This window comes from Malaya genurostris, chromosome 2, assembly GCF_030247185.1.
Source record: "Malaya genurostris strain Urasoe2022 chromosome 2, Malgen_1.1, whole genome shotgun sequence".
In the NCBI taxonomy this organism is placed as follows: Eukaryota; Metazoa; Arthropoda; class Insecta; order Diptera; family Culicidae; genus Malaya; species Malaya genurostris.
The window spans coordinates 11758516-11786382 of NC_080571.1; the positions used below are offsets into that span (position 1 = coordinate 11758516).

At 37.8% G+C, this 27867-nt stretch overlaps 1 protein-coding gene across 5 annotated transcripts; it reads left to right on the forward strand.

The window, feature by feature from the left end:
* Window positions 1-1782: 1782 nt before the first annotated feature.
* Window positions 1783-26565, forward strand: LOC131428120 (uncharacterized). Of its 5 annotated transcripts, none has more exons than XM_058591796.1 (4): window positions 1783-2073; window positions 14050-14360; window positions 24327-24610; window positions 24740-26565. In XM_058591796.1, the coding sequence occupies exons 2-4, from the start codon at window positions 14129-14131 to the stop codon at window positions 25535-25537; spliced, it is 1314 nt and encodes a 437-aa protein (XP_058447779.1). In that variant the 5' UTR covers window positions 1783-2073; window positions 14050-14128; the 3' UTR covers window positions 25538-26565. The 5 variants fall into 5 exon arrangements, with proteins under 5 accessions (XP_058447779.1, XP_058447778.1, XP_058447780.1 ...); XM_058591795.1 differs by having other exon boundaries at window positions 1783-2005; XM_058591797.1 differs by lacking the exon at window positions 1783-2073 and adding an exon at window positions 12887-13423.
* Window positions 26566-27867: the final 1302 nt, after the last annotated feature.

Sequence of the window (27867 nt, forward strand, 5' to 3'; positions counted from 1 at the left end):
AAATATCAATCCGCCAAATTGCCCTCAGCTTCGACCCATCGAACGTTACTAGGCAATCGTGAAGAGGGTCTTCAAGAAGACTGCTGAGGCAGCTGGGAACATGCAGGAGTTCAAAGATATTTGGGCCCAAGCGTCCAAAAAATGCGATGCAACACTTGTCCGGAACTTGATGGAGAGCGTTCGATCTACAGTTCGAAAATTCGTGAAGGATTAACTTAAATGTCATCCTGCTTTCATTATGCTCAAGTTTAACCTCGTGCAATAAAGGATCAATTTTTAGTTTGAATGAAATATCGTTTTTTATCATAATTTGAAAGAAAAATTTGCGGATAGCTTATTTTTGATACACTCCTTAAGCTTTTATTGCACCAAATGTTGAATACGTTAGTTTCATCTTGGAATACTTCAGCATCAACAGCATTTTTTATTTCCACAACGAGCTTCATGTCGTCTGCATATACAAGTACTTTTAGATGTTTGAGTAAGAAGGAAATGTCGTTTATGTACAAGATACAAAGAAGAGAGCCTAAATGTGAACCTTGAGGAACACCTGAAGTGACATTTATTGATTTGGAGTATGTGATATGAGAGCGTTCAATTTGTTTACGTTTGGTGAGATATGATTCAAGCCACTCCAAAATTTTTTGTTCAATGCCATATTCTTTAATTTTGAATAGTAATAATGGTATGTCAATTCTGTCGAAATATTTGCTGAAGTCAGTATAGACAGTTTCTACATAATTTCCATTGTCCATAGCTTCAAAAGTGAATGTAATGAATTCCAAGAGATTTGTTGACGTAGAACGACTCGGCATATGATGTATATATTTCTTGGAAAAAACATTTGCAAAGAAATTGCAAATTTCAGTGCTATTATTTACAGTAGTTTTCGTCCGTTGCCAATCATTGGATTCAACCATTATTACAGCGAAATTTGTTTATGATTTAATTCATCAAGCAGACGGTGCTTGAATGTGAAAAAACGACGACATAATGTTAGGTTCAGAAGGCCTTTAGTTCTTAAAAAATGTCATATATGTTGTTAGTAGCAGTTTGAGTCATTCCGTATTCTTATATTTTTAACCTTAGGCAAACAACCGTCCCAACAGTGCCCATACATTTTGAAAAAATATAACTTAACTAGGTTGGCAAAGACTAGCTGTGTGCGTTGCAACTGAGTTTACACAATTGTACTGTCTCCAAACAGTTAATCATAAGGTAAGTTTTACAACTGGATTTAATATTTACATTTGGAAATTCGATTGTCTGCCACGCCGGCAAGTCTTTATCGGCTGAACAGATTACGAGACCTGTCTGATTCGGTTACTTCCGCTAATGGGAATGTTTATAGTTGAATTAGAGTGATTACCGTCGTTTAAAATATTTACTACTATTCGAACCCGAGCGTGCGTACATTTGCTATTGTTTATCTTGCAGGGAACTCTTTTTTTCGATGCACCGAAAGTAGCGCAAGTTCGCAACAAGCAACCGATCGTGCGGGCAAAGAATATAGCTGACTGATAAGAAGGCGCACACCGTAAGACACGCGTTAGCGCAGCTAACTGAGAGCATCAAATGCCACCGCATGTCCATACCCAGACACACACACACACACCCAGAACGTCAAAACAACGTCGTCGGTGGTCGGTGCTTGGTACGAACGATGACGACAGCAAGGTGCCCGCCAATGCGGAGCTCGCCTGGAACTACTAAGATTGCGTTCGACGACGTCGCCTTTCTTCTACTTAACGGTCCAAAGCTGAGCTCAGTGTTTGACGGTCGGCGGTCGCGTGCACTTCAAACTAGCTGCGGCTCTCGGAAATTTATTAACTCAGGCGCGGTCTTGTGGAAAGCAGTAGCGCATTGCTGCTCGTAGTGCACTTGAAATTTGATTTCTACTCGGATTCCCTTCTAGACTTTAGCTACCACCGTTTTGCCGGTTCGTGCAACCTCAATTACTAACTGGAGCAAGATTAAATAGTGTGCTCTACTGACCTAGAACATCGTGAGTGATCATGGGCAACGATAGCTGCTGGAACGATTGAACGATTCTTTGGACGAATAGAAAAATTGGTGTGTTGCTTAAATTGATTCCGATGCTTGAAAAAGTATGCAACTGAGGTACTCGGTAGTCTCGAGTGGCGCACAGCGAGTTTTTCCTCGGACAATCGAGCTGCCCACTCATTTCGCCTGTTTGTCGATACTATTCACCACCTCTCCACCTGGCGCTGGTGCTGCGTCTTTATCTATTATTAGTAGCACTACTCTTTTATGTACTGTGGCGCGGGTTGAACGACTTCGATTGAGGTGCTTGCAACAGGTGTGTGTTTTTCCGAGGTGACACGCGATGATCTAGCAGATCAGGCAGACAGCTAGTATCATTGGCTCGTAACTTCGGGTCGGTGTAACGTGAAGGGCAAATGAGATCAATTAAAGCGTTCGGTTGTGAATTTGAGAAATTCGAATCGATGGCAGTGAAGTGAAAAATAAAACAACACTCGATAACTATGTTTATACCGTACTTAATGACATGTTTGAATGTTTGCCAAAACTCGCGAACGGAGTAGTTTAATGTACTCCAGTTTTGAAGCTAAATTCGGGTATTGTTCGTGCTTGGTTTGGTTGATTACTCTTGTGCTGTAACAAATTCCTCCTGACTGCAGTTTGAATTATACAAACAATCAAAGCATGCTAATATTCGATTGAATGCATTCCGCAAAAACAATGCAAAAACTTTATAAGTCTTCATTGAGGAATACGTGCTACTTGGCACGTAATGTAAAAACTCTGCAGAAATGGACGATCCACTCGCGAACGGTTCAAAAGAACTGGTTATTTCAAGTGAATAAGTAATCCAGAACGATACTTAGAAACAAACGAACTGTATTTATTCATTTCTATCTCTCCGCAAATCGTGTTGCGGTGTCCGGTTTTTAACTAAAGATATGATTATCATTTGTTGCAAACTGGTTTTTTACCGAAACATAATTAGTTACTTGCAATATGTACATGTGAAAGAGATGATTTAAAATGTCAAATTTTCAAGAACTAGAATTAGCTCTTTTAGCTACATCAAACACAAACCGGTAATCGGATACTAGAACGAGTGATAATAATCACATAATATTACTTTCCAGCTCTAAATAAAGCATTCCAACAAATATATCTAGACAGAATCCAATTATCTATCCGGGCGGGTGCCCATCGGTTTGTGGTTTCGACGATCGAAGGTCGTCTAATCCGGAAACATTTACATAATATATGGACGCCTATTGCCTAAGCCTTTTCTTGAGCTTGAGTTCTGGTATCTCCAGAACTCAATTATCAGTACCGGTCCCTTCCAGGCCCGAACGTAAATCGTCTAAGGAATGGGAAGGAATGTTAGTCCAACACTTGTTGTTACTAGAGGCCGGGAGAAAGATATTTATTTTTTTTTACGTTTCGCCTTCGGCTCTTCAGTGTAATTAGTAGATTATGTTGATCTACTAATGCTACGTCACGGATCAACATAATCGGCTAAGCAGACATAAAGTACTTGCTATTTTCAAGTCACTTTGTTTACACCGAGGTACTTTTAGTTTGTTGATCCGTGCCGTAGCATTAGTAGATCAACATAATCTACTAATTACACTGATGAGCCGAAGGCGAAATGTTAAAAATTGAAATCAGTCATATGTACTTTTGCACAAACCGGTACCCATAATCAAAACCCCAAAATGAAAAGGCATATTTGTTAGTATAAATTTCAGTAATGGTAGTTTTCGCGCGCGACTTAGTATGTTCCGATTTCAAGATTTGGATGCACCACTAAACTCACAGACTTCCCGAGTGAACGTTTCAACCATATCCGATACTGTCTTAATTCACAGTTCTTATTCGTGGAAACTGAAAGAAAATTTGAATTATGAATATTATTGCCTTTCTCTATAGAAAGGTATTAGAATTGCTGGGAAACCCGACTTTCGAACGGAGCCTCGGGGGCCCATAGTGTTGTATAACATTCGACTCAGTTCGACGAAACCGGAAAATGTCTGTGTGTGTGTGTATGTGTGTGTGCACTTTACGAAGATATTTTTACTGATCAATTTTCTCAGAGGTGGCTGAACCGATTTTAACAAGCTAGACTTGTTTGAAAGCAACTGTTGGGCCATTGATCAAGTTCAAAGATCAAATGGCTGTGACTTTTGGTTCCGGAGATATGATTGTATAAGTGACGTATCCGACAAAACGCGTTGTTTTTTCTCGCTCTAATGTATAAAAGGGTGCCAATATTTTGGGATCACCTCTAATTTCGTTAAGCGCTATTGTTTAAAGTTTAAGCACCTCGAAAAAAGTCCCCATGCAAAATTTGAGCTAAATTGGACATAAGTAAGGGGTGCTACCCGGCGGTTAGGGTTTGAAAATAGCATGTTTTAAAATCGACTTTCTGGGACTATCAAAATTTATTCAAAGTCCCAAGAAAGACGATCTTTCCAAAAAAAAATTTTTTGAGATGACACTAAATCTCGACGTTTCATGCAATTTTAAGATTTTTGGCATCAAAAAAAATTTTCCACTTATGGTGCTTTTTCAAGATCGACAATTTTCAAACTTTAACCGCTGGGCAGCACCCCTTACCCATGTCCGATTTATCTCAAATTTTGCATGAGGATTTTTCTTGAGGTGCTTAAACTTTTGAACAATAGCGAAATTAAAGGTGATCCAAAAATATTGGCACCCTTATATACATTACAGCGGTAAAAACAACGTATTTGTTGGTTACGTCACTTATACCATTATATCTCCGAAATCAAAAGTCACAGCCATTTGGTCTTCGAACTTGAACAATGGCCTAACAATAGCTTTGAAACGAGTCTAAGCTTGTTAAAATCTGTTTGGTCATCTCCGAGAAACTTTCGCGGTAAAAATACGACGCGTTTTGTCGGTTACGTCACTTACACAATCATATCTCCGGAACCAAAAGTCACAGCCGTTTGATCTTTGAACTTGATCAATGGCCCAACAGTAGCTTTCAAACAAGCATAAGTTTGTTAAAATCGGTTCAGCCATCTCTGAGAAAATTGAGCGCGTTTAAATATCTTCGAAAAGTGCACACACATACATACAAACACACACACACTGACATTTTCCGATCTCGTCGAACTGAGTCGAATGGTATATAACACTATGGGTCTCCGAGGCTTCGTTCAAAAGTCGGTTTTTCCAGCAATTCTAATAGCTTTCTATAGAGAAAGGCAAAAATTAAAAATTGCATTTCCGGCTTCAAGAGTTGTGGTTTTCCAAAATGCCTCGGAGCAATCACTATCACTATCACTATTGACTTAATCGCTTATTTATGTGCATAAAAAAAGTATTTTTTGCCCATATGTTGGTTTTAAATATTCATTGCACGTTAATTGTCAACGTTTCGAAGATTTATTGCATCGAAACGTTAATTATTTAGGTGAAATGGTTATTTTTAAGCAACAAATGATCAAAAGTCATAATACAAAAAACAAAAACGGTTGTACTGTAAAAAAGAAATAAGCTTTGGATGATGTTTCCGTTTAACGTTAATTGCCAACGTTTCGAAATAAATGTTTTTGAGCAGCAAATGACCAAAAAATCATTTCTTAATACAAAAAAAAACGAAAATGGTTTCCAGTTTTGTTTTATTATGATTACATGGCTACTTTGATGGAAAACTGCTGTTGTTGAACAGCTTGTCAATTGACATAGTCGTAAAGTGATGGAAAATGCTAGCAGGGTTGTGCTTTACTGACAATTATCTCATATTATTTCGGGAAAACATGTTTTAATGTGACGTTTCTGAATATGAAATAACGTAAAAGTAAAACATGTTATTCCGCTTAAAACATGAAATCAGAGTTAAAACTTGTTTTAACTCATAGTGTGAACATAGTATTATACTATGTTCACACTGGCCGAAAATAGCATGTTTTAACGATAGTTATATAAAGTTAAAACCGCACTGTTCACACTAAGATTATGTTATACGCATGACATATTATTTGGTATTGAGTTTGTTTATAAACAAACTGCAAAAATGCCTACGTCGCAGGTAGGAAAGAAAAAGTATTCTGACAACATCCGAAAAATAAGAAATAAGCCAGGTACTTCGCCTAGCTATGAAGTATATTATCGTTTCACGCTTATTGCCAACGTTTCGAATATTTTTGAGCAGCAAATGACCAAAAAAGTCATATTTTAATTTAAAAACAAAAGTGATTGTACCAGTCTGCGTTGCCAGAACGTTTTTCCAAAAATGTGTATTCGGCGCAAAAATCTATCTGTACCATATCGCTATCAGAGTCTCTTCTACATAAGTAGTAGAAAATGTCACCAAGAGGTGAGCAAAAAAAAGTTCCCACGACAACTTTTTCTCATGTCTATTCAAGCTAAAAACCAAAATCGGTACTTATCTATATGATTTGTGAGTTATCGGTATTTCGGGAGTACATATCTGTATTACGGTATAGACGGCAAAAATCTGTATAAACACCGAGAAATCGGTATACCTGGCAACGTTGGTACCAGTTTCCAGTTTTGTTTTACTATGATTACATGGCTACTTTGATGGAAAACTGCTGTTGTTGAACAGCTTGTCAATTGACATAGTGGTAAAGTGACGGTAAATGCTAGCAGGGTTGTGCTTTACTGACAATTATATCATGTTATTTCGGGAAAACATGTTTTAATGTTACGTTTCTGAATATGAAATAACGCAAATGTAAAACATGTTATTTCGCTTAAAACATGAAATCAGAGTTCAAACTCGTTTTAACTCGTAGTGTGAACATAGTATTAGAAGACAAGCAATAACATAAAAAAAAATTTAAAAAAAGCACCAAATAAAACTTTTCTCATAAACTAGATAAAAATAAAACGGTGGTAAACTCATTTTGTCGTAAAACTGTGTGAAAATGTTTTGAAAAAAAAAACTGTTTGCTGAATGAATTATTCGGTAAAATAAAGCGACCAGAACGTTGAAAACAGTATGATAACTGAAGGAAAAAAGTATCTCCGGCAATTGTCGCTTTTTACGACATGGAAGCAGGAACCCAATTCCAATTGGTATCAGGTGTACAACTTTGCTTCCGGCCGTGTGCCATCGAACGGAATAGGTTGAAGTCAGAAGGGGCCTTGAGACGTTATGAAATGGCTTGCTGACTCACTCTTTTCAATGTTTTGCAGATGTACTGGTGAGAACAGTTGAATTTTTTGCGGCATCCCGTTAGCTCAGTGAATCCTTGTTGTTGAAGGCACGAGAAAGAGAACGAAGTCCTTTTGCGTCCATAATTTTGGCTGGTCTTCCACTACCTTGCTTGCGAGCAGTTGTTGGGGATTTTAGGATATGATAAAGAGTCGAACATTTTCGCTTTTAAAATGTTGTACTGTAACGCGCTCGCGAAATACTTCTTGTTTCGACAGCATTTTGAGCAAAACTGAGCAAGCATAAACAAAACAGAAAATACTAGCAGAAAGAGGAGAGAGAGAGAGCTAACACATACACATTCTTATTTTTCTCTGAGCTCGTTTGTTGCTAAGCATGCAGGCCTCAAAAAAAATTCCAAAATTTTAGTTGCCACCCGTTATTGCTTTCTCCTCTCAATCATCTCTCATCTCACACTCGTTCGTCTAAGGTTTGCAGCACATAGCCTTCGCGCAAACTGTTCAGCTTGCGTAGAACTTGTGTGTGTCGTTTACACAGTATAGTACAGCGCATTTTATACGGCATGTAGGTTATTTGGCCCGAAATTCCGGTCTAAACATTTCCTCTCATCCTACCTGTGCTACGAACCTACGGACTCTAAAACTCCATCTAAGTCGGGACTCGAACATACGACATTTGACGTGCCACTTAAGCCTATTAGTTCTGATTCCTGAATGCTTCATACTCTGAACTGCCGACTCGTAGATGCAGTATGATATGTGAATATACTATTAACATTTTCACCACTGATAGAGTAGTCCAGCACAGATAAAAAAGATTTAACGTGTAATCCATAATCAAGGTTTAATTTTACTTCTAGCAAAACGGGGGCTACGAACCCTGTCCACCTCCGGGCTAACATTATGCACCTTCGAATCAATTTGCTTGAAACCATTATTTCTTAAGTCGATTCGACTGAACTGCGGTATTACGTATCGCTTTCGACCACGTGATCGAGATTCTATCAATGTGGTACTAGATTTCGACTGACGCGATTCGAATTGTCAAATAAAAGTAAACAAATCCCTTAATCATTGCAATCTTGAAAAAAAATGAAACTGAAAAGAAGCAAAATGTTTGTAATAATGCGGTTGTAAGTTGTCACGAAATTTTGTTTGAAATAATATGAACACATTTTTGAAATTTGAGGAATTAAGAAGACGATCCGTTTTCATTTCATTTGAAAAAATTAAGCATTTTTTCAAGCCTGTGCTTGTACACTATGTATAGATAAACTTTTGAAATTATAAAAAAGCGCTGTGTTTTTCATGTATTGTTGCAATCTAATACAATTTATGTCCTCCGTATGTGTAGTTTTAATCAAAGGCAGTTAGGTTCTTCATCTTTCTCTGCAGTACAGGGTCCGGCACTCGAAGTGTAACCAATTAAAAAGGCCATAAATTCAGTTTGGAAAATTACTTTTACTTAATTCAAAGTACAAAATGTGTAAAAATAATACAAAATTCAGAATCAATTCACTTTTGCTCGATATGACCACCTTTTGCCTTGACTATGGCCTTGAGACGGTCAAAAAACGAATCGCAAGCTGCCCGAATGTGACTTGCAGGTGTATTTTGGCCCACTCGCGGACAATAACTTTTTTCAGCGCCTCGAGACTGGTGTATCTTTTAGTTCGGCCTTTGCTCTCCAAAATGGCCCAAAGAGAATAATCCATTGGATTCGCATCTGGTGAATTCGAAAGCCATTGTGTGGACGTGATGAAGTTCGGAACGTTGTTTTTCAGCCATTCTTGGTTCACTCGAGCTTTGTGAGACGGTGCCGAGTCCTGCTGAAACGTCCATGGTCTGCCACCGAAATGTTTGTCTGCCCACGGCTTCAAAGCAACCTCCAGAATACTTTCCCGATAATATGTCGCATTTACCTTGACGCCAGGCTCGATGAAAACGATTGGAGAGCGCCCATCTGCGGTTACAGCGGCCCAAACCATTATCTGTTGCGGGTGCTGCCTCCTGGTGGCCAATCGATGACTCAAATTCTCGTATGAACGGTCGGTCAAGTAAACCCTATCGTTTTGAGAGTTTGCGAATTGCTCAATTGGAAAAATTTTCTCGTCAGAAAATACAATGTTCGGAAATTGACCGCTTTCGGCCAAACGAAGCAACTCCTTCGCTCTCTCAAGTCTAACTTGTTGCTGCTTCGGTGTGAGATCATGCGCCTTTTGGATCTTGTAAGGCTTGACCTTCAGATCATTTTTCAGTATACGGCGGATGCTACGGTCGGATATTTTCAGTTCTTTTGCCATTTGATTGGCACTTCGTCGAGGATTTCGTTCAAGTCGCTTCTTCACTTTTTGAACCATCTCACGTGACGTTGCAGTCTTTTGATGACCACCTCCATGATATTTTGCGATGCTACCAGTATTATTGTAACGAGTTATGGTGCGATAAACAAAAACTTTATTCACTTTAAGGTGTTTGAGCTCACGAACAATCGCTGGTTGTGATTTTCCATCTAAATATAAAGCAATCACACTATTACGTTTTAAATCCATCACTGATTTTTTTTCCCGTTCACTTTTGGCAAAATGCTTTCTTGCGCTTGTAAACAATACAACTCCGAACTGTCATTTAGAAAATTCCTAGGGAGCTGATGCCCGTGCGTTAGCTGCGCGAGCGGTCTGAAGTTGGTTACACTTCGAGTGCCGGACCCTGTATTTTTTTGGGAATATATTTATTAGGATATATAGCTTTAACTCTAAGATGCCAGGAGCAACCTATCCTTTGGATTATTTCTAATCTATCTAGGTACTATTGAAGAGTCAAATACACGCTAATATCACGAGATGCGTAGGTTGGTATTTATGTATTTAGCCTTGGCAACACTAAGTGTTGCCCGGTGGATTTGACGTTTCTATCATAAAGTTTGACATTTTAAGCCATTACCATCTTCAGAACATTCTGTTATTTGACCGCTATTTGTTTTGTTTACAGTGAGTTTAAAATTTTACCACCGCGAAGAAAGGAATTGAATCGTGAGCATTTTCGTGCAATGATTTATTACGATTTTCGTCGAGGGTTATCAAGACAAGAGTGCTTCTATCAACTTAGTTCGATTTTTTGGCTGACTATGCGACTGTAAAAACTGCTGTAACGAATTCAATCGTGGTCGTTTGTCGCTTGCAGAAGAATTCAAAGAAGGTCGTCCAAAATGAAAAATCTGATAATGGAAGATCGCCATGTGACGTACCGTGAAATGGAGGCAGGCTTGGGCATTAGTGTGAAAAGCTTATATGTTATTTTGCATGAGCATTCAGTCGTGAAAAAAACTTATTCGTTTAATCCCATATAATTTGACAATCGATCAAAAAAAGTCTCGTGTCGATTGGTGCAAAGAAATGCTGAAAAAATTTAAACGTCGTGCTTCAAATTTGGTGTATAACATCCACACAGGTGACGAAACATGGATTTACGCATATGAGGCCGAAACTAAACAACAATCGACTGTATGGGTGTTCCAAGAAGAAAAAAAAATGATGGCTTGTTTTTTCGATATAAACGTACATATCGCTACCATTGCTTTAGAGGATCGTAAGACCGTCAATTTTGATTGGTATATCACCATTTGTTTGCCAGAAGTTTCTCGTAAGGAAAACAAACGCAAAATCATTCTTCATCACGATAATGCAAGCTCTTACACATCGGCTCAAACAACCGAATATTTGGGCACCCAAAACGTCGAGTTTATGGGCCACCCGCCTTTCAGTCCTAACTTGGCACCTAACAACTTCTATTGGTTTCCTTCCGTGAAGAATAAACTGTCTAAAAAGAGTTCTCGTTCTCGTTATTCAATACTCCTGAAGAAGCGTTGAAACGTTCAAAAATCTCAAGAAGAGTGGAAAAATGTTATGAAAAATGGTTCAAGCTTATGTAAAAGTAGTTTTGAAAACCAATAAAACCATTTCCGATCATTTATAATACTGTTTACATTAATACAGACTTAATACATGAATATCAACCCTTGTAGCGAGATGGTGATGCATTTGATATATTTAGTATACTTTGAAGGTGTTTGCACAAATTTCCCAAATTACTTGTGTTGAAACGATTACTGATTAGAACCTTACGAATAGGGGTAAAACATTACTCGCGTATTGTCTTCAAGCGTATGATTGAAAACTGCCCAACATTGAATTGTTTTTTGAGAAAAATTAAAAAAAAAAAGGAACAGGTTGTCTGTAAGAAAAGGATTATGATAGTTAATTTAAAGTTTGAAAGTTAACTAAAATCATTCATTCAACAATTCACGGGAGTATTGACTGTCGTTCCATAAAATGATTAATCAGTCGTTCCATAAAAGTCTTCAGATCTTGAACCCCTGTCGTAAATTACACGACCACGTTTCTTCCGCTCAGTTGTGGTGTATGATGTCAGCATAGTCATTAATATCATCAAGAATTTCGGAGCGTTGAAGAACTAGTCAAATTTACTTCAACTCTTCATCATATCGAGCAGTACAGTATTTCATACCCATTTGAATGATATAGCTCTAGTAGTATTATGATTTACGCCGATGAAATGAGTTGCTTCAGCATGACACATAAACTATTTGCTTTTGTTTTTCATTCACTATTTAAAAAAAACGTACTGTAAAATGTACTGTATTTCCAAGTCGATGTACTGTATTTCCTTGATTTTTACGCCAAATGTACTGTTTTTCGTAAAAAAAAAATATACGAGCGTTACACATAGCAAAACCTTTTCTAATTTGATTTATATTCATCTCTATGAATTCTTCCCCTTTAATTCTGTCTCTGCGTGCATAGATCTTCATCCAATACCCATGTCTTCCCACTCAGTTTAGATGAAAATGACTGTTAAGATCGTTAGTGTTTACTACACAACGCACCTTCGGAATTTAAAAGAACTGATTCTCAAGCTTGATTTGTAGTGAAAGTGTTTATTTGGTGGTATTACCAGCATTTTATTAGTCGAACGTTCTAATTTGAAAGTATTATCGTTTTTTTGAAAACTGAGTACATTATACAGAAAACATGAGCCATTTAGATTAATTTGCTTGTCGTACAACGCGTTTTCTAAGTGTTCTAATTTTAATGTATCATCCAATGTGTTTTATCAAGTATGGCTGGACCCTTCTCGTAACCTCTGGCTGTTTTTTAGATTTCCGTTTTTATTGTGAAACAACACAATTCACAACACATTCACAATTATGTGCACCTTGTATAAATTTGGGAGTTAAAAAATAAGTTTTTTTTCCCTTCAAATTATTATAAGTTACGTTTTATACAAAACAAATCAAATCAAATCTACGGTTTTTGGAATTATTACGTCAAATTTTCCACGCGGGTTTTTTTTTGCACGGTTTCCGCAATTAACACGGTTTTCTTTTACACGGATTTTTTTAACACGGTACGTAACCCCCGTGTAAAAAGAGACCTTAGTGTACTTCAACGCTTTTGCTATACACGTTTAAGTTGAAAAATTTCGATTCTATTGGTAGTTAGATTATATAAATCCCTTCACAGATCACTGAGCTATGAACTTTAAAAATACGAGAAAAGCAAACGCGCCTTATGGATTATCTTCTTTGATACTCGTTTATACCAAACATTTCAGAAAAGTTTAATTTTGAATTATTTGAGATTATGTCACACAACTGAAAATTTTATCATAAAATTGTGATCATATTCCCGATGGCATGTAGCAAAAATTATCTTGATTCGTTAGATACAACAAGAGATATTCACGATCAAAAACTTATCACTCTCTCAGAGGGTAAATTTTGAAAAGGCACCCCATAGTAAAGTAAGTCGTATTCACGACAAAAATTCCAATAATCCATGAGTAGTAGAGAAACTATTATTTTGAAAATAAAGAACACTCTTTTGTACTCGCGATTTCAAAAAAATAAAACCCAAAAGGATCAGCTCCAGAAAATTCCTTCAATACTCAAACGTTGAAAACAAGTGCAAAATCATTTTGCACTGAATCATTAACCCCTTCGATTTTCGAAGCCAAGGTTCCCGATATGTAAAAACAATCTCGCACAGGTCAGACGGGAATCGCCCGTGGTCCGATTCGCGTAAACAAAAATCACAATGCAAAAGCATGGTACTTTATCTTGTTTACTGCTAGCATGCCGCAGCAATCAGCCGGCTCTAGGTCTGGGTAGACCCCGTACTTGGACTTTGCATCACCCAAACAACAACGAGAGTGAGAGCGCAAAAGAGTGGTAAGCTTTTCTTTCATATTTTCTCTGTGAGTTACCAAAGCCCCTAGCCGCCGGTTCATGCGTGAGTGGTGGCAAAGTTGGCGCGAACTTGACTCTTTGTTGACGGAGCACCAACGCACCGAATGAACTTCAACCCACATGGGAGAGGAAAATGAAAACATGTGCTTCTGCGCTCACTAACACGAGCACATGGGCATGGATTTAAATAAACAACGAAGCTCGAATGCAGTTTTTCCTCTATAGAATCCAGAACATGCTGCTCAAGGGCAAGGTACAATGTTAATTATTTTTCAGTGTTCATAGTTATGCTGACCATTTGGTCATCAGTTGGTACAGGAAATCAGAGAGAAGCTTTCGGTTGCACAACGACATTTCTCACGACAACTAGCAATGTTTGATTCACTGTGCAGAACTGTGCACCGCCACCCACCCAGTCACACTCAACCAAGAAATCTACAACCGAAGCAAACTTGAAACCAATTTTCAGTTGCATTGCCAGTTGAGTGACAACCATGAATAAGAAAGAATCTAGTTTACAGTTCCATGCATAAATCGTATTGATATTGATTTCGAAGATTCATAGAACTGCATTAGGGATTCAAGTAATTTTAACATTTCAATTTTAGTTAATCGGTGAAAGTGAACCGTGGTGAATCATCAATGAACTCAGAAAATAATCCTAGTGGACAATAAAGTGACGGAACAATGAAGAAAGTGTCGGAAATTAGCGCATTCCCCGAGGGAGCGGATGATAGTTGCAGCCAGGAACGCCGCGAGGGGGTTGAGAAACTTCTGAAACTATCGGAAAATGACGCCCAGCTCACGGTTGATAGTATCGAATGTTTGCCCGGAAGCCAGCAAGGCGATAACTACATGTCCATCATCAAACGCATTCTTGTGCGTGGGAAAAGACGGAAGTGGAACGGAAAATGCAAAGGTAAGTCATCGAAAGGGGTGGATTTTATTTCACTGGTGTTCCTCATATCTGCGATTTAGACCAGGGTGCACCTTTGGTAGTTGAGGAAAAATGCGAATGAAAACTAAACGGACCGCCCTACTGACTCGTACATAATACGTAAAGAATCCTTGCCACCGTGTAAAGATAGATAGATAGATAGATAGATACATAGTAGAGCTCATACAACGATGCTCTGGTGATGCAATTTCACTCTTGACCTAGTTTTCTAGTGAAATGGTGCTGACGGCCTTGACATTATCAGCATTTTTCATGCTTATGAAAATCGATCGAGCATTTTTTTTACTATCCCATACAAGTAAGCCACACAACCCACACCGTACGGGAAGTCATTCAGCGAAGAACAATCGTACACCTCTGTCGCATCCCCCCGAATTGCATACCAGCTGTGATGCAAACTGTTCACTATTTCTCCACTCACTGGTATTAGCCGTGACCTTGGCTTCCGTAATGCGCTTCAGCATGAACCTACCCGCTCTGCTTATGTACAGTGTGCCGGCAGAGAATTCTCGCTGCAGCAAAGACGAGTGTGTCGTTTGTAGTGGTAGAGCTGCGACCAAAGGCAAATATAAGCCACGCAAGTGCAGTGTCAAGTGCACCAAGCAACCGATTGACTGCTGTTTGGGCGGATGGAGCCATGCTGACGCCACCGATAAAACACTGGGAAGCCGGTCAGTGGTTTGCTGGTGTAATGCATTTGTTGCATTGATACGGTGTCGTGTAATTTCTTGCTCTGCTTGTCTTGTTCGCAATTAATTCGATGTTCGTTCCCGGTGCAACTGACCACTCGATAAAAACTAATGTTCGACGTTATTACTGCGCTACGCTGTTTGCTATATTTAATATGTGGTACGAGTAGTAGATTAACTGGTATGAAATGGATTAGGAAACTTATGTTGTTTAGTATACAAAAAGTTCCACGTCGATTGTTTATTCTTGGCGTACAGAAACCTATCACGTGTAATAATTTCTTTTCCGCATATTCCATTTCGACCTTATCACATAACAAGAACAATGAATCCATAAATATTTTCATTGCAGTCATCAGAACGCTGGTAGCGTTCCCTGCTGGAAGTATTGTTTTATTTGTTTATTCTAGAAAATTGAAATACAAGAAACAGGAAACGAAACAAAGTGTGAAAGTAGTATAACAGTACATCGAGCCAACACGAAAAAGCCTGTGATCGCGAAACAGCTTGAATATTCATTATTTTTTTGAATTTTACCATCTACTGTTTGCAGGGCCGGTGAAAGAGGTGGGTACGGTGGGTAGTACTACCCACCCGAAAATTCCAAAGGTGGGTAATTACCCACCTGAAATTTCTAACGAAAAATAATAGTAATATTAGTATCATTTATAACAATAAAAATAGTTTTATTGTAACTGAGAATAATAAATAAAATCAGAATTATAAAATGCTAGTACTCAAGGTAAAGCAAGGATGTGAAGATATACAACAAAAAGGTGAGGCGTGACAATGGCCATTTGAGCAAGCAGAAATCTTTTAGTGACAACTTTTACCTTCAACCAAAGGGGTCGAGTCTAAGCATCTCATTCATGCAAATCACTCGAGTCTCTGGTACGCCGGAAAGTACCGAAAAAGGTCTTTTACCATTTACTATACGAACCGGTAAAATAAAAGTTACCAGAAGTTATCAGTTTCTACTTGCAACAGCATTCTTTTACACATTGAGTTCTTCACTGTATGGATATTTTTCTCAATCTCTATACAGCTGGTTGAACATCAGAATGAAAGGTTTGTTCGAACTAGTGCTTATGCCGCCAGAGTCACAGCGTGCTGGCTGTTTAGCCTAGGTTGTAAGCGGTATTCAGTAGCGCTGCACTCATCGCTACCTGATGGAAACCCATCATGCCATTTTTAACTTTTCACTATTAGAGACAGTGAAGAATTGATTGTGTACGAGAAAGCAGCCGCAAGTAGAAAGTAACAACTTCTGATAACTATTTTTTGTCGGTTCGGATAGTAAGTGGTAAAAGACCTTTATCGGTACTTTCTGGCATACCAGAGACTCGAGTGATTTGCATTGATGAGATGCTTAAGTTCAACTCCTCTTGCGAAAGTTAAGTTAGTAAAAGATTTTAGTTTGCTAAAATCAACCTTGTCACATCTTCCTTTCCATTCTTTATCTTCACATCAATCTTCCTTTCCATTCTTTATCTTCACATAAATGAAATCACTCAAAATCTTTTGACGTAGGATTGCGTCTCTGTTTTCTATACCGGGGTACAAATTCAAAATATATAAGTAAAACCATATAGACAGTGGTTAGGTTTTGAACATCTACAACTCAATTACGAACAATGTCTAATTCTCCCTGTTTTTTAAACAATTGTCATTCCTCTAACTGATATGACGGTTTCGTATATATAAGTTCACAGTTTCCATATGATTTCTGCTCTTCAATGAGTGCGTTCGCATTTGAAAAAATTACTCACAGAAAACCAAATTCAGTGTCGAATCGACTTGCACTCTGTTCGGTTCGATACTGCTTCCACATCGTCCAAAAAGTTCAGGAACTAACTAGGAAAACCAAATTTTCTTGAGCAAAATTTCATTATTTATTATCTAAATTTTTTATATCATACTTATAGAATGATTTGTCCATGGCCTTAAAATAGGCTTCAATTGCGGCGATGACTCTCTCAGATCATCAAATGACAAGTAGTCGCTGGGAGCTAGGTTATTGAGAATATGGTGGGTAAAGAAACAGATCGGTGCCCAACACGTTCAATTTGGCCATTATTTTCATTGACTTGTGGCACATGCATTGTCTTGGTTAAAGATGATTTTTTCTGCTTCATATGAGGCTGTTTTTTACGATTCCATACTTCAAACGCATTAATAACTAAAAACTTTTGTTGGTACTTACTTTTCAAGATAGTCGACGTTAATTATACCTCGACCATCTAAAAACTGACGCCATACTTGTTGCAGCTACCTGTTGCGTTTTCCCCGTCTAAATGTTGAAACAACTCCGGAGAAAAAAGATAGATTCCTGTTTCGTCCACTGTTTCATACCAGCTCTTTGGATTGTTGATGCGGTGTTGCTTTTGATTGATTGTGAGCGAACGAGGCACCTATTTGGAAAAGATTTTATTCATGCCCAGATTTTCGCATACGATCATAAAAGCACTTCCAGTTCAGTCGGACTTTGATTTTGTGTTCATCCATAACGATTATCAAAACTTGCTCACATTTTTCCGGACGACTGCTTAATTTGGTCACGTTAAAATCAGAATACCACAAATCTTGGTTTTTAATCTGAGTGCGGGTAACACTTCTTAAACCATTGCTGGACTTGCCCGGTTTTTCCTTATAGGAAGCAATGTTTTATCAATAAACGGAATTCGTTATTTTTAAGTTTTCGTAAATCAAAAAGTAACTTCACTTATATGTCGGTAAGTTTAGTGTTTGTGGTGCGATTGACGTGAAAATTTGACACTTGTTTTCTGAACGATGATGATAGTTTGACATTACAAACGTCATCTCAGTCGGTCCTGGGACTTTTTTTTAACAATTTGCTATGCACATCAGCGGCTGGATTTGTTTTGTGCACCGTTCGATTCGCCCGAGTTTGCGGTTCAATGCATACGGCGCTGGTCTTATAAGCCAGTTGTCATATGTTCGAGCCCCGACGTGGAATGTTTCAAGGTGTCAGTAGGATCGTAGTACTAGCCATAAAATGATTCTGTGCGCTAAGAGTCGACTGCGAAACAGAAAGGCCAAATTCCACAAGAGGAATGTAATGCCAAGACATTGCTTTCGATTCATGCGAGATATCTAAAAGATCAGGGTAACCAAAATTCTCAAAGAAATAATTTCGAAAATTTGCAAACACAAATAAGTTTATACGGAACCAAGAAGACTGCTGACTTAATATTCCAAACAAATATTGGCAGAAATTTTGTAGTTTGATATTGTATTTAACCCTTAAATGCGCAATTTCGTGTTACAACAAAATATCGAAAACGCTTCAAGCTTTGAATTTACGCGTCTCATGCAAAGTTATATCGAAACAAAATATTATTTAAAACTCGACTAAATAATACTTCAAAATAGTGGGTCGTTCTCCCCGGTACGAATATTTACCCACCTGGGCTTAATATGTTTCACCGGCTCTGACTGTTTGTTAGAATTTGGCACAACTAATGGATTGTTGCCTTTCTCTAGTGTAATTTTTTAGCACAGAAAACAGATATACAGGCTCACACATGAACTGTGAGTAAAATTTGTTCATTCAGCGTGGCCCACGATCGACACGAGGAGCCAGCGTACATTGAAATTATCTTGGATGTTTCAAATATTTATTTACTGAATTGAACCGAAATATCTTCCAACAGACATATTGATTTATTGAATTATCGTTACACGAATTTCGCACCAAATCGGTACCCCAGATTTCAACCGCTCATATACTGTAAGATAAACATTTTTAGGCGAAAAAAGTTTTTCGAACGAAAAAATTTTCTTGTCCAAACTGAATGTTTTTCCAATCATTACCTATCTTGGGATAAAATTTCATTCAAATGATGTTTTACCTTTTTTTATAAATATAAAAAATAGGTAAGGGAGAGTGTTGTTTTATTTTAAGCTCATAAATTCTGATATAGTGCACATTATGCGAACATCTATACATCAATGGAAAGCTCAAGTCCCTAGCTAAGAACTAATTAAGAAACTAAATTGATTTATTTGATTGGAAAAATTTTACTATCAATTTAGTAAAGTGATCAATTTTGGCCATTTCAGAAAAGGTGTTCGATTACCGGCACCCCTGGAAATTTTGCTAAAAATGGAAGAATATAAGTAAAAACTGCCATTATTCAAATAAAAAACGGAATTTATTCTTTTCGGAGGCATTTTGGACAAAAGTCTTCGTTGTGTGATGGTGACTTCGCCTTGGCTGTCTTGGTCGAATATTTGGATGGTGGCGCCTTTGGTGTTGATTTGGCCGGTCTTGCATGTTTTTTCTTAACCGAAGCATCTGCTGTATGAGCAGCTAGATTTATTTATTTATTTATTTATTATTAAATTTATTCATCTGACAATAAAATGGTCTTAATGAATATGTATTAGTCAAGTCATAAAATTGTAGATCGCTGTACTTTCTGCGCGAATTTATGTGTTGGTTCATCAAATTCAAAAAGATGTTCAACAGCGCCAAATGTCCTCAAGCATGATGTTCTCGGTTCGTAATACCCGAACGTCGTTCGATGAAATCTCGGCTGAAGTAAACTAGTAGAGCGCAGTGATCGTTGTGAAGCACGAAAATCGATTTGAGACAACATCTTCGGTGAGTCGATATTCCCGTTGATCAGTTTTGCCACGAAAGTAGCTTGCTGAATTTTCCTGCGTCGTTCCAATGAGTCGAGTCCGATCAGTCGACAGCGATCGTGGTATGGTGGAAGCTCAAGCGGGTTCTGCCAGGGAAGGTTTCTTAGAGCAAGACGAACAAATCGTTTCTGAACGCGCTCAATCCGTAAGTTCCATGTAAGTTGATAAGAACTTCAAATTACGCTAGCATTTTCCAGTATTGGACGAACCAAAGAGCAATATAACGCCTTCAAACAATACGGATCTTTGAAGTCCCGCCCGATCTTTGAAATAAAACCTAGTTGCCGTGTCGCTTTTGAAATTATAGATGAACGATGCAGATTGAAGGTAAGTTTGGCATCTAACAAAACACCAAGGTCATTAACATGGTCAACTCTCTGGAGCGTTTGTCCATCAATTGCATAGTCGAATCGAATAGGGTTCAGTATTCGGTGAAACGTTATGACCTGGCATTTTGAAATGCTGACAATCAATCAGTTTCTACGACACCAGGCGACAAATGTATCTAGAAGTTTTTGAAGCCGGATGCAGTCGTCAATAGAGCGAACTTCAAGATATAATTTCAAATCATCGGCATCTACTAATCCGCAGCCACGAGCAGGCATAAATCCATGCTGCTCAATAGAGATGTAATTTTCAGTGCTCACAATTATTTCGAACAGTTTAGATGCAGCTGATAAATTAGTTATGCCTCGATAATTTCTAACATTTGTACGATCACCGCGCTTGTATACAGGAAACATGAAAGACTGCTTCCAAGTCATCGGAAAGATACCTTGCTCAAATGATTTGTTAAATGTAGTGCACAAAGGATCGGCTAAAGCAGAAGCGCAATGACTGTACACCGCTGCAGGTATGCCATCTGGTCCGGCCGAGAACGATCGTTTCAACTTCTTCGCTGCGGCAACAATCATATCGGGAGTAACCAAAAATGTATCAATGTGCACTAAATTCTCAGGAACATCCACCGCGATACCGGAGGCTGTTTTTTCTGCAAACACCGAAGCAAAGAACTTTGCAAACAGATCACATGACTCCAAGGATGACCTGGATTCAACACCATCGAGACAAACTTTTGAAGGAATTGAAGAGCATTTGCGTTTCGAGTTTACAAAAGTCCAGAAATGTTTGGGATTCCGACGAAGATCAGTTTGAGCCTGCATAACGTAGGATTTGTACAACCCCGCGTTTAATTTGCGATAGTTTTCGCTAGAACTTTTGAACATTCGTTTTATTTCAGAGCTCTTAAAGCGACGATGTTTGCGCTGCCAAGCATTTCGAATTCGTTTCAATTTACGAAGCAAAGCTGTGCTCCAAGGAGGACTTGTTGGCCGTTTTACAAAAGGCAAATTTGAACTTAACCACTGAGTTATTAGATGTTTGGTCAAAACTTTGACTTGCTTTATCTCGATAGCAGCCTGCATATCAGTGACAATTTTTCACGATTTGTCGAAAAAACTGGGAGCCGGCAACCGAAATCGGTAGACATTTTGAAAATGACAAAACGAAGCTTTGATTGCGAAAATTTTGATATAATAAGGTATTAAATCACGAAACGGATCGATTTCACCTCATGAATATTCAATCCATTTATCGTTCCGATTGATGCTCTTCAATTTATGATGCTAAAAAAGGCAGATAAAACTTTTGTGTTGATTTTCACGCATTTAAAATTTGTTTTGAACGCAGCAAAATGTACAAGCGTCTGTTTGCTGCGGTATTCGGCACAAAAAGAACGAGCTGCTGTTGAACAATCCAATCAGCGTGGTCACCACGAGATAGCGTTATGGTGATTGTTTTGACATATCCCATGTATTTAGAAAAATTTTTGACAAATTTTTCAATTTACTTTAGTTTGAAAGAATGCAGATGGCAAAACCTTGCAAATATGGGTAAGGAAAACGATTGTTCACGTGTTGTCATCAAACATATGATTTCAAATTGTCCTATATTCTTTACAATCGCGGATGAAATTTGAAATTTTCAGTTCACATACAGATTTGATTTAGATGATAAAACATGAGTAAATAGACTAGTCATAAAACTTTTGATCATAATTTATCAATTAATCTCAAAATCCAACCCAAAAAACAAAGAATATCCCAGATATAAAAACAGTACCCAACCTCACTTAGGCCTCAGACTCCCATTTACAAATTCCTTTGAAAACTCAATTTCTTTTTCGCTTTTTTAATATTGATGTAAAATACTTACCTATTTCTGCAGATGGCCTAATAAACACAACTTTTTTGGAATGAATATTTCAAATAACAACTTATATCAAACAATAGGGGTTCGATTTCTAGACCCTGTCGACCCCCATAGTCATTTTTCGTTTACGTAGACTCCCGCAAAAAGGGACGTAGACTCCGACCACTTTGGGAACCCTCTAGACTGTCGATGAAGGTCATACCAAAATACTGAGGCCATCGCTTTCCCAACTGACGGTGTGTGTCTTTGGACGCTTCGGACGTTATTTACCGGCTCAGATCATGAAAGTTTTGATTCCGGAGTGAAGTGATGGATCCATGTTATATCCATTGTCAAATATCGACATAAAAAATATGATTTATTACTTGTAAACATGGTCAAACACTGCAATGAATTCTCAAAACGTTGTTGTTTCTGATCGACTGTGAGACAACGCGACACCCACTCTGAAAAGAGCTTCCTCATGCTCAAATGTTCATGCATAACTGTAAATACGCTGCCTTCGGATATCTTTGCAGGCTCAGAAAAAATACGAAATTTAAATCGTTGATTAGATATAACCAATTTGTGGACTTCTTGGATGTTTTATGGAGTGAACACCTCAATTGGACGACCAGAACGTACACAATCATCGGTATCTGTACGACAAAGTTTGAATTCATCAAACCAATAACAAAATGGTTCTTTTCAATGGAGTTCGAATAACACTTTTGATGCCGTTGTTGAGCTTGCATAGTATTTATTTTCACAAGGAAGCAATGATAAATCAAAACACAAAATTTGTTTGAATCCAGTGTTATGAAAATGACAAAAGTAGCTTCACTTAAATGGCTGTCACATTTTTCTGGCTAATCTAAATGTTATGAAATTTCACACATAGTCTTTTGAAAGTTGGTACTCCATAAACGGCATATTGATCATATTAATATACCTTATTATCAAAAAAGAACCGGAATTTTCATTTTAAAATTACCGCGCTTGTCCAATCGGTAAACTTTTATTCTCTCAACGTTGGCAACTCTTTTATACACATTCTGTCAAGTTTTGACGCATATCGTACGATTAGTTTTTGTTTGGCGTCTATACAAAGAAGTTGAAAACTTTTCGTGTGGCGATTTTTATAATGGATGAAAATTTAGAACAACGTGCGTGCATCAAATTTTGTGTTGCAAATGGATTTAAGTGTTCCGAAACGTTGAAAATGTTAGAAAAGGCCTTTGGTGAATCGTGTCTAGGAAAAACACAGGCATACGAGTGGTATAAACGCTTCAAAGGGTGTCGTACAAGCTTGGATCATGATGAGATCCCTGGCCGCCCAACAACATCTGTTACTGAAGAAAACATTGAATCGGCGAAGCAAATCGTGTTGCAAAATCGTTCTGTACCGATTAGAGAGATTGCTGTGTTGTTGGGCATCTCTTATGGATCAGCCGAACACATTTTAACTGATGTTTTGGGTTTGAAACGTGTCGCTTCTCGGCTGGTGCCAAAAAAGCTGAATTTCATTCAAAAACAGCGTCGTGTTGATGTGGCCAAAGAGATGATTTCCAACGCAGATAGTGACACCACAACACGAAAATTTGTCAATTTCTTTGTATAGACGCCAAACAAAAACTAATCGTACGATATGCGTCAAAATTTGACATAATGTGTATAAAAGTGTTGCCAACGTTGAGAGAGTAAAAGTTTACCGATTGGACAAGCGCGGGAATTTTAAAATGAAAATTCCGGTTTTTTTTATCATAAGGTACATTTGACATTGACGTCAACTGTGTATCAGTCATATGGCTTATTGAGTGACGTGTTACTATTCTTTTCGAGTCTGGTGATCTCTTAAATAAGAACAGTTCTATTTGTCCGACATTTCTTCTACCACTGGTTTTGATTTTCATCAATAGAAATACTTAAGCATTGCACGTCTGAAACTGTATGTCCAAGATCGGTCATTTGCATAATAAATCTTCAACTATCACTATTATTTCAAGAGAAAAAAAAACTATTGTGAAAATGTAACATTAATGTCAATGTTAAAATATCACTCAGCCTGATCTGACTACACCCACTTAAGCTAACCTTTTTTTACTACCCCATAGAACAATGGCCGATCTGCATTTTGTATTTTTTTTGTTTTTTGCTATGTGCCGAACGCCAGTTCGTGCGCTATTAAACAGTTTTCAATGTCATCCCGTCATGAGCTAAAATATGCATAGCTCGGCTATTGAACTCGACATGGCTCGAGGTTCGTTTGCATATATTTGCGAATCGATTATTTTTATTTTATATATTGTCACACCCTCTACGCCTGCTGCCAACCGGTTACTGATGCGTCGTCTTTCGTGATCTTTTCTTTCCATTGCAGATTTTTTTGTGTCGCTGATCTACAAACGACAGATTACAAGTCTCCAACGGCGGAAGCTGTTCCGAGCGGATGAAGCATTTGCCAATGAAATTAATGCCTACACGCAGCTGGTGCCAGTGTTGAGAAAATTCTCCCGTGACCGGCTTCCGTTTCCGTCATGCATTTACGCTGGAACCGACACCGATGGGGACCTGATCGTACTGCAGGACTTATGGCGCAGCGGATACCGCATGGAAGATCGACGAAAGAGCCTTAGCTACCGGCAGTGTCGGACGGTTGTGAGGGTAAAACTGTTATACAGATTGCTGTAGGTTTAGTAGCTGTTTAGATAGATGGAATTAAAATTACCGGTTTTTGTTGAAATTCCCGATTCAGTTTCCGAATCATTGAGTTTAGTTTTGTTTTATTTTTAGGAACTCGCAAACTTCCATGCCGTTTCGCTAGCGATGAAACAAGTTCAACCGGTTCTGTTCCACACGATGAAGGAGAAGGTGACCGAAATTGTGTACAATGATGAAGCTGCCGAGTTCTACAAACATTCCCTAGAGACGTCTCTGCGAGGGACACTAGATAGCTTACACTACAGTAACAAAAATGGTAACCTGGACGTCCCGATTAAAGCCATCGAGCGGTTGAGTGGTCGCCTCTACAGCATAATGTCCAGCATGGTACGCAACAGTCACGAACCTTGGAACGTGCTCTGCCACGGAGATACCTGGGTCAACAACCTGATGTTCAATGGAAGCCATGAACACGTGAAATTGATTGATTTACAGACGATGCGATACACCTCTCCGGTCATTGACATAATTCATCTTCTCTACACCAGTGCCGGTTTCGATTTGCGGGTTAACTTTACCGATGAGCTGATACGAAGCTACCAGGAATCTTTGATAGATGCTCTACGACTGTATGTGCCTGATCAAAAACGATTCGTCCTGCCCGCACTGGAAGCCATGTTCAGTTATGAGAACATTCGCGCCGAGTACGACTCTCGAATTCTGTACGGACTAGGTATTGCTATGTGGCTGCTGCCCGCGGTCACTTTCCATCCGGATCACATTCCTGACCTTGACACAGTCACGATGAACGATTTCAAAACCAAGAACCACGAAAAAACTATTGCCCAAATGCTGTCACCCGATTACCACACCCGGATGAGGGATACCGTACTCGAGTTCTACGAGAATGGATTTCTGGATGATTTGTAAATTTTTGTTTTGTTTTTTGTTAGACACAAACAGCTGATAGAAGTATTAACATCAGGAATTAATTTCTCGATTATCATTCCAAAATTCTTTTAAATAACCAATAGTTAAAAAATAACCGTCTCAACAATTTTCTTTTGAGTGATAAGTTATGTGTAGAAAGATATTTCAGCCCTGCACTGTTGGCTGCACTCAACGGCTAGTCAATATTGGTACCACGTACGTTCGTTCAACCAAAATAGTTAAAATATACTACTAAAATAATAATCGTAGTAAGAAATCTCAACCAACACAAGACAAAAATGCAAACAATCTCTAATCAATAAAACCAAACAAACTTAAACGCCTTCTGATTATGCAATAATGATCTGGCATTAAAATACTAGTTACTAGCTTTATAAATCATCGTTATCACAACAAGAAGCCGCTAGGATTTCGTTGACCAAGCAATAAACATAAAACGATCCACAATGCCTTACATAATTTTTACAAGACGGTACCACTCCTACGAGAAAGATTAGCCGGTTGGCATGAGGCATGTTCCGAACGGGAAAATGTATTCTAAATAAATATGAAAGGCACAAACAATAGAGATACTAAATTTGGAATCGAGAACTTGGAATGCAGCAGACGTAAGCTGACTTTCTTGTCATCGTAGTATATGCTGAAGCCATATTATAATAGAAGAATGCATTGCCTATTAAATATTAAAGTTATGAGTAAGGAAACACTTATCAGAACGCGAGTGTTTAGTGTCTCAGTAACTTATCAGACATTCAGAGTTCGAGAATATCGTTGCAATCTAATCTACTATCTAAAATTTGAAGAAGCAAAAGAATCGCAGTTTTTTTAGTTGCTAATCGTTCTATTATTGCCATTATAGCTGAGAACTTGGCGTTGTTTATGTTAGTCAGTTAACTTGTCAAATCGTTCCACAAAAATAAACAAAATATGTATTGACAAACAAAATTATTCAAACTCATATACGTACTAGCTAAAAGCATGTGAATTAAATATTATCTACTAAACTAGTTTTGTGTTTATTTCGTTTCGATCGACGGAGAGCTCTCAAAGTCTGAAAAAATAATAAAAGGTGAAAACTTTATCCGGTCTTCGTTAGACATTTTACGCGCTAAAACTCGTAGTGGTGAATCTTCGTCAAATTAAGGAGTCTGTTTTACTGATCTTCCTCAATCGGTGTACCACATCGGTGCCGACGGCCTCTTCCAAGTTCTCTAGTGAAAATTGTCTTAGCTTATCGTTCTTCCAGCACTCGTATCACGTGTCCAGCCCAGCGTTGCCTTTAGTGTTTAATTCGCATAACAATATTCTATATAATTATATATATATATATATATATATATATATATATATATATATATATATATATATATATATATATATATATATATATATATATATATATATATATATATATATATATATATATATATATATATATATATATATATATATATATATATATATATATATATATATATATATATATATATATATATATATATATATATATATATATATATATATATATATACTAGCTGACCCGTCGAATTTCGTCTCGCCCAACATTTTTTTGTTCGAATTTTTGTTTTCGGACAGCAGAATTGTCAAATGACTAAGTGCTTCACGTATGTCTCCATTGTTTTTCTGATTACCTAACCTACAATCAACGGAATGCGACATACACACGCTCAAGCTCAAGCTCAAAGGAGTATCACAAAAAATTAATGTGAAAATGTGAAATACTTATATTAAAATTGAGCAAATGCACAGGTTGTAATCTCATCCATTGAGTCAATGAACTGAACAGAGATCTTTCTCTAACGGCTTCGACGGAATGGATATAAGGTGCCACGTTTTCCATTGCAGATGTGACTCTTACTTCCGGTAATCGATATAAAAGCTCACTAACCATAATGTTGGATTGATAAACTTAACACAAAGTTGCAGAGTTTCTCTTCTAAAGTTGTTCATTCGGTAGAGTAAGATATATTTACAATTTTTTTTACCCCAAGTAACCAAAAATTCGTAAAAAAGGATTTGGCTTAAGTAGCATACAAAACATTCCCAATAGTCCGTTTTTAAGGAATTACTCAAACTTGAATGTTCACCCGACGCAATAGAACAAACTTTGCAAAAGTTCCTTGTACAGCTTTAAAGCAGCGAGAAACTTTTCTGAGAACATTTTCTGTACGTTCTAGTTGCTAAAAAGTACCACGCGTACATTAACGCTCTAATAAAGTCGATACTTTTCAGGTACTGTGGAACTTTTGGTTGCTTGGAGAGACGATTTTAGTTTGATATTTTAATTT